Source organism: Manduca sexta, chromosome 8 (assembly GCF_014839805.1).
Source record: "Manduca sexta isolate Smith_Timp_Sample1 chromosome 8, JHU_Msex_v1.0, whole genome shotgun sequence".
Classification (NCBI taxonomy): domain Eukaryota; kingdom Metazoa; phylum Arthropoda; class Insecta; order Lepidoptera; family Sphingidae; genus Manduca; species Manduca sexta.
Window position 1 is genome coordinate 6,376,543 of NC_051122.1, and position 12,330 is coordinate 6,388,872.

A 12,330-nucleotide genomic window follows, 5' to 3' on the forward strand; every position below is an offset into this window, starting at 1 on the left:
TATGCAAATATAAATCTGAAGAAGTGCCTATTAGTTCATCGTGTTAGTTTCAAATGCAAATCAATACTAATTAAAATGCATTTGAGACAGACTCTACCTAGAGTAAGGAACTTAACCTCTGCATATAGAGTATCCGGTACAATAAAAATACAATTAATTTATTAAGTAGGTACCTAATTATGGAACCATCTTCCCTCTTCAAATGACAATAACGGTCACTAACCCAAACCAAACAAAACCTTTAAGTATCGCAACAAGTAGATAAGATACATGCAGATATTAAAATTTCCATATGAATACGATTGTCTCCCAGCTAACAGTCATACAATTACCATTGCAATGAATATAGAACGATTGCACGTACGCGTACAATATTTACAAAACAATGTAAATTCTGTTGAAACATCAACTCACTCGGAAATAGGTGTTGGGTATTTTTAACTGAATAATAACGCGTAAATTTGCGTACCTACATACGTATTCAGAAATTCTTGTTCATCGCACATCGGATTTATGCGCCTGACAACATTTCTTTATAATTTTTATGTTAATTATATTATATAATATTTAAAGTACATATTCATCTGTACATGTATATTTACTTTTTTATAGGTGGAACATACAGAGCGAAGAGAAACGTGGACAAATTAAGAAAACCTTGTGTCGTGTTTACACCCACGGGATTCGGCGCACATCTAAATTGGGTCATCTAACTATGAACACACAACTATCTGCCATTTCGACGTAATTTTCCTTTAACCACCCTGTCTTATTTTAGATTATCGTTAAAGAAGAGCTCTGAATACTTCGAGTGAATATGAAAAGAACATAGGCTTAAAACAAGCCACCCAAAAGAGAGTAGCCCTACTCTAGTAGAAGCTAGTAGAGCTGAAATCATTGTTAATTCTGCACCCAGGCAACAAAGTCATTTTGAGTAGGTAATAAAACCTACCTATCGGTCCATATAATTGAATTCTTGCCGGCTTGCCTTTCCTAACTTATATAAAATCTAATTATCATTGGAATGATTTACAAGCCGCATTTATGTATATTAGTATTTAGTAGTATCTACATGTTGTGTCGGGTTCCCTTCAGAAAATATTACTCTTCGCCATTGCTATCTATCTTACGTATTTCTGACGAGGAAATGGCATAGATTTGATGCATGATTATAAAAGATTTCCCACATAGTTTTTGCGACAGACCAACTTGAAATCATCCTGTCTACAGCATAAATGCAAAGCAAAAGGAAAAACAATCACAAGAAGTGTGACATAATGTACGTACAATCTAACCCAGGAGCTCCATTAACCTCGGCCACATTATACTAACAGGAAACATAAGGCCATGTCAATGGAACATAATATACAATGCATGACATCCAAACTCGTCCAGCGTTCCTCGAATTTAAAATGTTTGGATATTAATTTCTAATTAATATCCAAACATCTTCACAGTATTTTGCATTTATTATTTAGGTATAGCTAAACAATTTAAATACTAAAAATTGAAAGTTTCTAAAGGACTCATTGTCTGCAAACTTTCCTTACAAATCCAACTGAGTGAATTTATTAACTAAAGCCAGGGTTAATTTCCGAGATGGATTAACGTTTAATAGTTTCCCGGGAATTATGATAAACTCGAGAAGGGCTTGCGAAGGGTTATCATGAATATGCAGAATGGATGTAGTTCTGTAATATAAGTCACTAAGTACTTAACGCAAAGTACTTCAATGTATGATATTTAGACCGTAAATTCTAAAATCTTGAATTATTAAAATATGTTAGTGTTTCACAGTTAAAAAGATATAAAAAAGTAAAAGGGTAGAGCGCCTAATACCCTGTTTGGACGTTTTTATGTCTTTTACAACCATACGAATAAAGGGTGTACACGTTTATTATTATGTGATGTATATAATATTATAGTAGGACTACCATAAAGCCTATAATTATTATTTAGTTCAGAGATATTTTTGATTGAAATAAAATTATTAAACTATTGATAACAAAAGAATAACTCTTCATTTTCTTCCTACCGTTTTTCACGTCGCCATCGGCCAAGTAATTAGAAAAAGGCTGTTCGCTGATCCAGGCTTACTTATCGTAATTGACCAGAACGTGTTGCCTTTCCATCGATTAGAATCACGCGTCTTTCTCTATACTTTTGGTCTTCAATATTGTCTTGCGTGAAGTTTCATGTCATATTTCTAAATTGAAGTCTTTTAGTCTATTTATACTGGAGTAGGCTAACATCAAGATTAAACATTCCAGTATAGAATATTCAAAATAGGGTAGAATTTACCAAGTATACTGTTTATTCGTATTCGTATATGGAATCCCACAAAAACCCTTTCCTATAAAATACGCTTTTCTATTTACATTCACTGTTTAACAGAACAAAAGCAGGAATGGACCTTTTGTTTTCGCTTTCGACGCTTAATGGATATTTCTATACCAATTGTGGGTTTTCATCCCTTCACCACTTCACGAAAATAGGTTTTATATCGACGCAAATGCTTAGAAAAGTAAACAATAAAAATGTTTGCACTCGTAATCTATTTTGAGTGCGTAAGTATTTATTTTTGTTAAGTTTTTATTATTAATTCTATTTATAGTAAAAACACGAAAAAAGGAGAACAATACAACATTGTCATAGTCGCATTTGTTCTTTATAAGATAATGAAAAAAAAATCCTATAAGAACCCACCCTAATGGATCCTCAAAACTTAAATATATATTATCTAAATATAACCGGTACCATCAACGGCCATGGAATTATATTTACCACATTAACTTCCATGAAGGGTCATTGTAACCAACTTGCGTACAAATTTAATTAACGTCTACTGCCTAACCTATCCATTAACTAGAAACACAAACATCTAACAATGAAAAGCCACGGGGACCGGCCAGGACGTGACAGCACTCCCCGTTGGCGACAATTACGTAAAATAATTAATTCGGTCACACGTTATATAGGCATCATGAATATCGATGTATTTTAGCAACAGTAGCCATTAAGTAATAGACTTGCATCCAGCCTACTAAAGAGCTAATGGAATTTCTATGGGCCGTTAATGGAATATATATTTATATACATTAATGTAGTAAGTAGGTTTATGTATAATTTTCAATACTTGTTTTTTACACCTCAGTCCCCCCGTGATCATGAAGGCTGCAAACTGCAAAGTCTTCGAAACGTCGGAAGGCAACTAAAATAATTAAAACCGCGATAAAATCCGAAAAATAGTTAAATTTTAATACTTGTTTTTGTCAATTAATTGGTAGATAGGTATTACCTCTTTAAATAAAGATCGCAATTAGAAACTGAAAGGTTCAAACAGCGAACATAAAATTAGCTAGTTCCATTAGAGAACAATAATGACTGTTAGCAATTAGCATTTCTTCTCCGTAGGATTTGGGTCACATCGCGATGAGCAAGGTGGCGAGGCCTTAGCTTTCGCCTCAGGGGGAGAGCAATCAGGTTGAGTTTCATAATAAAAATGTCCGTCCCACCACCAAGTAGGTCCAGGAGTAGGTGCGCAGTTGAAACAAACCTGCAAATTAAAAAGACTTATCTGCATACTTTTAATACATGGAATATTATTAAACTAATATAACGAATAAGTAAGAAACAGATAGCATTTGTTACACTGAGTCTATTTAACCCGTGGAACTATTGAAAATGGAAAAATGAGTCGATGGAATCAATCCCCGCATCACGTCGGGGCAAAATGTAAGTATTACATAGTTTTGCATGCTTAAGGCTGGGTATTGCACAGTACCTGCAGGGAAGGTTTTTAAACACCAAGTGTAAGGTGAAGTAGCAAATAAGCACCTACTATCAGTTATGCATCGAACTTGGCGCCCTTCCTAAAACCTGGTGTTCCAAACAACCGCCTAACATAAATTCCGTACCGCTTAGATACCTTCTTGGGCATTATGTTATAATGAGATTATGAATGTACAGGAATTGTACCCATCTAAATGGTTTTTATTTTTTGTATATTTAGTATCACGTCATCTCTTTGTCTCTACTCTCCAGGTAAAAATGTTGGCTTATTATTATTTTATTAAGTGACTATTATTTAATAATTTGCGAGGAGCGACGTATTATCAATCAAAACCAATATAGTAGGTATTTCCAATTGAACATAATTTTAAAATTGGCGCCAATACGTCATTTCCGGACTATATACTTCAATATTGTTTATAGATGAAAAACCTAGTAGCCTGTAAAATCAGACAGTGGATATCTATTTATTTGGCTGAGGCAAACAAGAAGTGCCGTTGAACGAATGACTATTTCATACGCCTATGTAATACTTTATAGCACCTGCTCATCTACTACGTTTAGCTAAAATATTTTCTTCTCACCGAGTCCGGTGGTACGCCACCTGGTTTCGCTTTTTTAAACGGATCGCGACACATAGGTGGCCCTTCGGCCACCGGCGCTATAACGGGAGGCAGCACTGAATCTCTTGCGTGTCGAGTAAAATAATATTTATTAGAGTAATGTTCATCAGGACCACGAGGGATATCTGGAGTCGGAATTGTTCTTGGAGAAATCATTGTTGGAAATCGACCGTGTAATGTGTGTTTCCGTCCTAATAAAAATTCTCTGAGTTTTTGTAGTCCTAGCGATACATCACGAAAACTCCAATTGCCTTTTCCTTTCGACATTTCTTATGGTAAAATAATTTGATGTCAGTGAATATCAGTTTGACGTCTAAATTCAAATTTTTTAATGTAATTTCTTTACTTTGTATCATTTACAATTATTTTTATTTTATATAGATAAAAAAAATATTATTAAACTGGTAATAATCATGTTTTGACTTTATGTATATACTTTTGTGCTTCACATAGTGTTAAACTATTAAAAATCTTGTGTAAAAATGAACGTGTCTTTTTCTATTTTTAGCACAGAAACCTTAGGTAATTATTTTTCTAATGATAATTTCTACATAAACCTTCTTATTTTATTTATATTTTATTGATTTAATTTAATGAATATATAATTTTGATTTCAGTATTCGTTCATTTTTAAATACTTCCAAAAATAAGAATAACATTTTACAGTTAAAAAAAAATTGTTGCGTGGTAATGTTTCAGAACGCGCCCGAAACTCCCGCGTTTTCTTCTGTCTATGTCAGGTCAAATTAAAGTTCATCGTGTTTTTGGAATGAGATTTATTTATTTTTATTACTGTAAGGTATATTTTATTAATTCGGAAATTGTTTAATGTTATGTGTTGTTAGTGCATAGTGGAATAACCATGAAGACTAATAAGGCTTCAGAAGAAACCGAAGTTACGCCTTCGAAAAAAAAGTTGAAGCAAGCTCGTCTTCCTTTCAAAACAATTAGCGAGGGCTCACCGACATCAGCGCCTCTTCAAACAAGAAAGAGGAAATTGTCGGCCTCTGAACCTGAAACTACGCCTAAGTTAGGCAAGATATGTAAAGAGAACGATCCTGTGGAAGATTTGGTGGTAATTAGTGATGATGACAGTAAAGATGGACAGAAGTCTCAAAAACAAGATATATCTATGAATCCCTATGTGAAATTGGTGGATACAGCATGGAAGAAAAAAATACAAAAAGGCAAGACTACTAAGAGAAAGAGGAGTATCAGAAACAAGTCATTAACAAATGGCTCTGTTGAAACTGAGTCTGGCAATGACACTTCAGAAGAAAAAGGTCTAGATGATAGTGAAACGATGGATGTTGATGAACCAAATCAAGAAATAGTTGATATAAAAAACACTAATAATGATAAACGGACTGACTCAAAAGCAATTACTTCTGATAATAAAGCAAATTCGACAAATATGGGTGTAATTATTGATGAGGAAAATATGTCTTCTCAATCAGTTATTGCCGCCCAGAACGAAATAAATGATGAAGGAAAACTGAATGGAGATATGAATATGAAGGAATCTCATGGAAGTGAAGAAAAAGGAAATACAAAACATCCAACAAATGCTAAAAAAGATAAACAGAGTCCACATAAATTAACAAATGAAGAACTAGTTGATAAAGAAGTGAACTTAACAGAATCAGATGGTTCAAACAAATCATCAAGTGAATCCGAGATGGATACAAATTTAAGTGAAGAGAAAAACTGTGGAAGTCCAAAAGATTCAAATTCAAAAACAGATAAAAATTCACCAAAAGAAAAAGTGACTGTCACTCCAAAAAGAAGTGCAAGGAACAGAGCAAAAAAGGAACTAGATAATTCTATAGCGTCTCCTACAAATACAAAGCTAAATGAATCTGTATCTTCAAATCCTACCACTCCTAAGCAGAGTAGAAGTTCTTCCGTTACAAGCGCTCCAGGAAATGAATCTCTAAATGATTCATCTACTGTATCCAAAAATTTAACACCTAAACAAGTAAGTTATTGTAATTGACATTTGTACTGTTTAAAACATTAACATATATTCTATAGACACAAAGGTCTAAATAAAGTATTTGTTCAAAATTTGAACTAAAATGGCAATCAAAACGTCACTGTTATAAGTTATTTATTTTTATTCACTTGAACAACAAATAATTTTACTTATTTGACTAATATTTTTTATTCACATCCAGGGTTACATTTAGCCCTGAGTTCTTATATTATGAACACCACTCTGTACATAACCACAAGCTGTCAATGTTGAAATCATACTAAAGTTAGGTGTACAGATTGCAGTATAGTTGAGCCAAAGCCAAGTACAGAATGTCAGATCTAGAATGTAGTACATATATGTTGATGGTTTAAAAGCTCTTTTGAACACTATTGAACCGACATAGTGTTATTTTTGAGAATCAAAGTACCGCTGGTAACTTAAGGGTATTGAGCAGCTTAGAATTATGATTCCAAAACATAATCTGAGTGCAAAATTACATTAAATTTGTTTTACTGATCACTATGTATATACTATGTATATATGTATGTATTTTTTACATTGATTTATCAGAAATTGTCACATGTGCAAATAAATAGAGCTAGAACTAACGGTTATTTCGTAATTAGTTTGCCGAAACTCTCTTCAACGCAAGGATATGAAGCACAATATAGTTCCAGATAATTGAAATACCTCAATTATTATACATACTGTATTTTTACATACATTTATAAGTTGACCATATTTCTCAACATAATAATATTATTATCTGTATAAACTGTAGGTGGTGGTGAGTTGTTTGCAGTGCAAGTGCAGTCTAAATACAATGTTGACCCCTAAAAGATGCTTTGGAATTTACTAAGTCAAAATTAAAGCTATTTTCTGCAAAATACTTTTACGAAAAGCTTTTTAAATATTACCTAGAAAAAGTTAGAGAGTTTCACTTGATTTACTTAAGCAACACTAAATTAGCATTTGCAATTTGAATGTTAGTTTAATAGTTTGCTTGTAACCACTTAGCAACTATTGTAGTATAAACTACAGATCACTATTAACAACCATAATCTGTTATAAGTTCCTTTTGACCCTCATTCCTACTTATAGCTATTTGCATTAAAAAAACTCAATATAGGTATTTTACATTGTTTTAAAAACCCATTATTGTCATTAAAGTTGCAGAAAAAATTAGAATCGGCTAAGAAGCGCGAGGAAAGAGAAAAAGAAAAACAAGAGAGAGAGAAAAAGAGGCAGCAAGAAAAGGAAGAGAGGGCCAAGCAGAAGCAAGAAAAAGAGGAACAGAAAAGAAAGGAGAGAGAAGAGAAAGAAGAACAAAAGAGAAAGGAGAAGGAAGAAAAGGAAAAGCAGAAAGAAATGGAGAAAAGTAAGTGAAATGTGAAACAATGTCTTGCTTATTAGTCCATTGAAAAGTTACATTTGGGGTTGCGTTTTTTAGAGGACGCAATTTTATTTTTTTGAAGTGTAGGGGGGGTCAGTCTAAAGCTAAAACCAAGTTTGTGGGGTCGCCACCCTTGTCCCACGGCCGCCATCTTGAAAATAGGGGTTGAAATGGTTTTTACGATGTATCTCTTAAACTATTTATCTGACAAAAAATGTATAAACATTTTTGTTGCAAATTAAATTCTCTACAACTTTGGTCTAGTAACTTTTGTCGTAGAACTATAAAAAAAAAGTTATGAGCGAAAATGTTAAGAAATTCAATGTTAAGCAATGTCCATTGCAACGTCATCAGAACGTGTGTTTATAAGGTTCATAATACTTTTTTGTGTACTCTCATTAATACCCAAATACCCAAGGGACCATTAGGGAACAAAAGAACATCTGCCTGCTATCATTATTATTATTTCTAACCTCTCTTATTGTAAGAATAGCTGATAATTTTGTGTTGAAGTTGTCGTAAGTAGAGTTATTTATTAGCATTTTGACTTTTAAAAGTCTTTTAAAAGTCAAAATGCTAATAAAAAAAAAGTAGTTTTCACTAAAGTTAAAATCGTGTCTAAAATCATTCGAAATCGTCTTCACAATTAAAAACAGAATAAAATACATCCGCACGTACAGAAATATGTAGCACAACTAAAAGATATAAGTTGAACGACAACTTCAACACAATATTATCAGCTATTCTTACAATAAGAGAGGTTAGAAAGAATAATAATAATAGCAGGCAGATGTTCTTTTGTTCCCTAATGGTCCCTTGGGTATTTGGGTATTAATGAGAGTACACAAAAAAGTATTATGAACCTTATAAACACACGTTCTGATGATGTTGCAATGGACATTGCTTAACATTGAATTTCTTAACATTTTCGCTCATAACTTTTTATTTATAGTTCTACGACAAAAGTTACTAGACCAAAGTTGTAGAGAATTTAATTTGCAACAAAAATGTTTATACATTTTTGTCAGATAAATAGTTTAAGAGATACATCGTAAAAACGATTTCAACCCCTATTTTCACGATGGCGGCCGTGGGACAAGGGTGGCGACCCCACAAACTTGGTTTTAGCTTTACACTGACCCCCCCTACACATCAAAAAAATAAAATTGCGTCCTCTAAAAAACGCAAGGTAAGGCCTAAAAAATGTAACATTTCAATGGACTATATACCTTATTAAAATAAAATCAAGTATTGTTTTTTTAACTATATTATTAATTGTGTAAATTTTCTTAGAAATAAGAGAAGAAAAGGAAGAGCAGAAAAGAAAGGAAAAAGAAGAGAAAGAGGAACAGAGGCGTAAAGAAAAAGAAGCAAGGGATGAAGAAAAGCGCAAAAAGCAAGAGGCTATTGAACTGGAGAAACAAGAACAAGAGCTCAAAAAGAAGAAAGCGGCAGAAGCATTTGTTAATTTCTTTGTTCCGAAACAAAAATCAGACAAAGACCAAACAACTGTTGGTCCTGTAAGTAAGAACAGTATGCTATCAAGCTTTACTATTAAAACTGATATGAGGCTGGCACCTACAAAAAGAGTTGATTTAGATGAGGAACAGAGAAATAAATTAGATACTTATTTACAAGACCATAAAGGATCAAACATTAATTTGTATTTGAAATGTTTGAAGAATGGAACCAGCAAGCCATTGTCAAGTGGAAAAACATGGCCTATAAGTGATAAAGATGAGGATGATGTTATGATTGTTGGTAAGTTTTTTTTGTAAAGATAATATTTGTTTTTAGGGTGTTTTATATATTATACTGCATGAATCACATAACAAACTAGGATTCATTATGTAATAAGTAATTAAAGGAAAATGATCCTTATTTATAAGATCCATACTCCACACTGTGTAATAGAAATAGGAGTCTGTAGGTCATAAATTAAATTATTAGAAATATTAATCAGTGTTTAATGTTTTTTTGAAGTTTGATTTGTTCTCTTTTCGTTTAGGATTGTAATAATTGTAACTGTGAAATTGACTTTTTATTAAAATATTATTGTTTCTTCCTGTCAATCTATGAATTTTGTTTTTGATAAGTTGAATATACCATGATTTTAATTTAAAATTTTACATCCTTAAATCCTTAAGAGGACGAGCTACCGCCCATGGATGCGGCTGGGGAGATTCTTACTTGCGAACCAGCTCCAAGAGAGAAACTTCGTCCAAAACTTCTTAGTTTTCATGAAAATCGACGGCCACCGTATTGGGGTACTTGGCGAAAAAAGAGTGCTTCTATAAAACCAAGAAAACCATTTGGCCAAGATCAGGTATGCTTGAGAAAATAAAACTTGGTGTATTTTTTTTTTTAATTAATGAAACTTTATTTCTTTATATTATTTAAAAATAATAGTTGAACAGTTCCAGAAGCAGATTAGCATGTTCAAACAAACAAACAAACTCTTTAGGTTTATATAATACCATAGATTAAATAACACATTATCTAAACCCAATGTAATTTAAATTAGTAATCTAGTCCCAACAAATATTTTATGTGCAAAATAATTGAATAACACAAACTGGAAAGAAGATTATTTTGCATGTTTTGATAATCTTATTTAACCTGTGTTTAAAGTATGTTATTTTTTGAAGATTGAAGTGGTTTTTGGAATCAGTTTTTTTGCTTAATTTTTTTCTTTTTTATTTATTAAACACACCCAATTGAGCCCAATACCAAAAGCATGACCGAAAGCTTTTTAAAATTTTAGATATTTCCTTCTACATCTTCGAAATTTAAGGTCTCATACAATTAAATTAAAATGGGATCATTTCAAAGCTATACGCAATCGTATTCAAAAAGAATCATTTCAATTAGACCATGGGGTAAAAAAGTTATTGCAGAACAAACATAAAAAAAAATTACTATGAATAGAAAACCTCTGCTATAGCATCATTTAAAAATGGATTAAAGAAGACTATAGTAATGTTGTATAGACAATATGTGTGTAACAATTTGACATTATATTTGCAGAAACAACTGGATTATGAAGTGGACAGCGATGAAGAATGGGAGGAAGAGCAGGAAGGTGAAAGTATTGATGGCAGCGCTGCTGGCAGTGATGATGAACAAGAGGCTGATGAGTATGAAGTGGATAATGAGGTGTTTGTGCCTCACGGATATCTTAGTGATGAGGTAAAGAATACTAATATAAGTATTATGTCTCAAGGTGACAAGCCCAGAAGTTCCATGTAGCACTATGTTACTTAAAGTTACCTATGATCATGCAATGGGCATACTAGTCTTGTCATGTAATTGTAATAATAGAGAAAAGGGACTGCCTCGATGGCGTAGTTGTACTGCATGCACGGAACGACAGCGCTTTGAGCTCCTGGGTCGGGCAAAGTGATATTTGCGATTTTCTGCTCAGTATCAGCTCGGAGTCTGTAATTTGTGCCCGATATGGCGATAGGCTCGCCCTCTATCGCATCATGGAATGGAATATACTTGGCGAAACGTGAGGGCCCTGGATGCGCTTCTGCATACCCCTTCGGAGTTAAATGCGTGATATTGTGTGTGAGGGAAATATGGACAAAATAATGGAATGAAATCATTATGTAGATAAATAAACTTGCAGTAGGTAGGTAGGTATTTAAGTGAAGAAAAAATTACTTCAAATAATTAATTTAGTCAATCTATCTGTGTATCATAACATTTTTACCCTTTTTTTTTTTGCTTATACACCTTGTTTGACTGTTATTTGGAAAACAGTTTGATTTACATAAATATAACGTAAGATAACAACAGATCATTCATTCTTTAATATATTTTATTTCAGGAGGCAACAATGGATGATGATGATGTCCTATCGCTCTCCCCAGAAACACAAAAAGCTAGACTTAAACATTTAGAAGATGAGTTCGAATCAGAAATGAAAAAACCTACCGAGAAACTGAAACCTCGCATGTATGGCCTCCTTTGGGAAACAAATGAAGGCGGCAAGCCTGAAAAATGTGTTGACTCATTATGGAACTACTTTGGAAAGCTTTCAATGATTATGAATGATCCTTCACCTTTATTGCAACCATCTAATGAGCCAGAAGAAACAGAGAAAAAGAAGGTCAAAAAGAAGAAGGTGGTACCTTCAGAAAAAAGCGATCAAAAAAGCCCCAAACTCGAAAAAAAGAAGAAAGTAAAAGCTGACAAAGAAGCTAAACCCGCTAATAAAACAGATGCGAAGAAGAATGTGTCAGATAAGAAAAATCAGCCTGGTATTAATGTGTTCTTAGCAAAGTTAAAATCTACATAATTTAATGTTGAATGTTGTATTTTATTCTATAAATTGAAATACTTTATAGACTGGATTCTAGACTTATCGCAATCACTGGTGGATTTTCTAGCCTATTAAGTAAAGAAAATAATTTATAATAGAATATTAACATAGCATTACTCAGTGCTACACATACATAATTTCATAATAATTTTATCAACAAATTATTAGATGTGTAAATATTTCATTATTTTATAATATCTGTAGTACTTATTATAAT

The 12,330-nt window shown here is 32.8% G+C and overlaps 1 protein-coding gene and 1 long non-coding RNA gene across 2 annotated transcripts; one reads left to right on the plus strand and one right to left on the minus strand.

The window, feature by feature from the left end:
* Nucleotides 1–3,232: 3,232 nt before the first annotated feature.
* Nucleotides 3,233–4,908, minus strand: LOC115446842. Its single transcript, XR_003938956.2, has 2 exons — nt 4,377–4,908; nt 3,233–3,556 (listed from the first exon to the last, which is right to left on the minus strand). It is a non-coding gene; the product is annotated as an uncharacterized LOC115446842 (long non-coding RNA).
* Nucleotides 4,909–5,120: 212 nt separating this feature from the next.
* Nucleotides 5,121–12,255, plus strand: LOC115446926 (chromatin assembly factor 1 subunit A). The gene is made up of 6 exons (XM_037436354.1): nt 5,121–6,393; nt 7,564–7,771; nt 9,080–9,547; nt 9,934–10,112; nt 10,814–10,975; nt 11,619–12,255. Exons 1-6 carry the CDS (start codon nt 5,278–5,280, stop codon nt 12,087–12,089), a joined length of 2,604 nt encoding a protein of 867 aa, XP_037292251.1. The 5' UTR covers nt 5,121–5,277; the 3' UTR covers nt 12,090–12,255.
* Nucleotides 12,256–12,330: the final 75 nt, after the last annotated feature.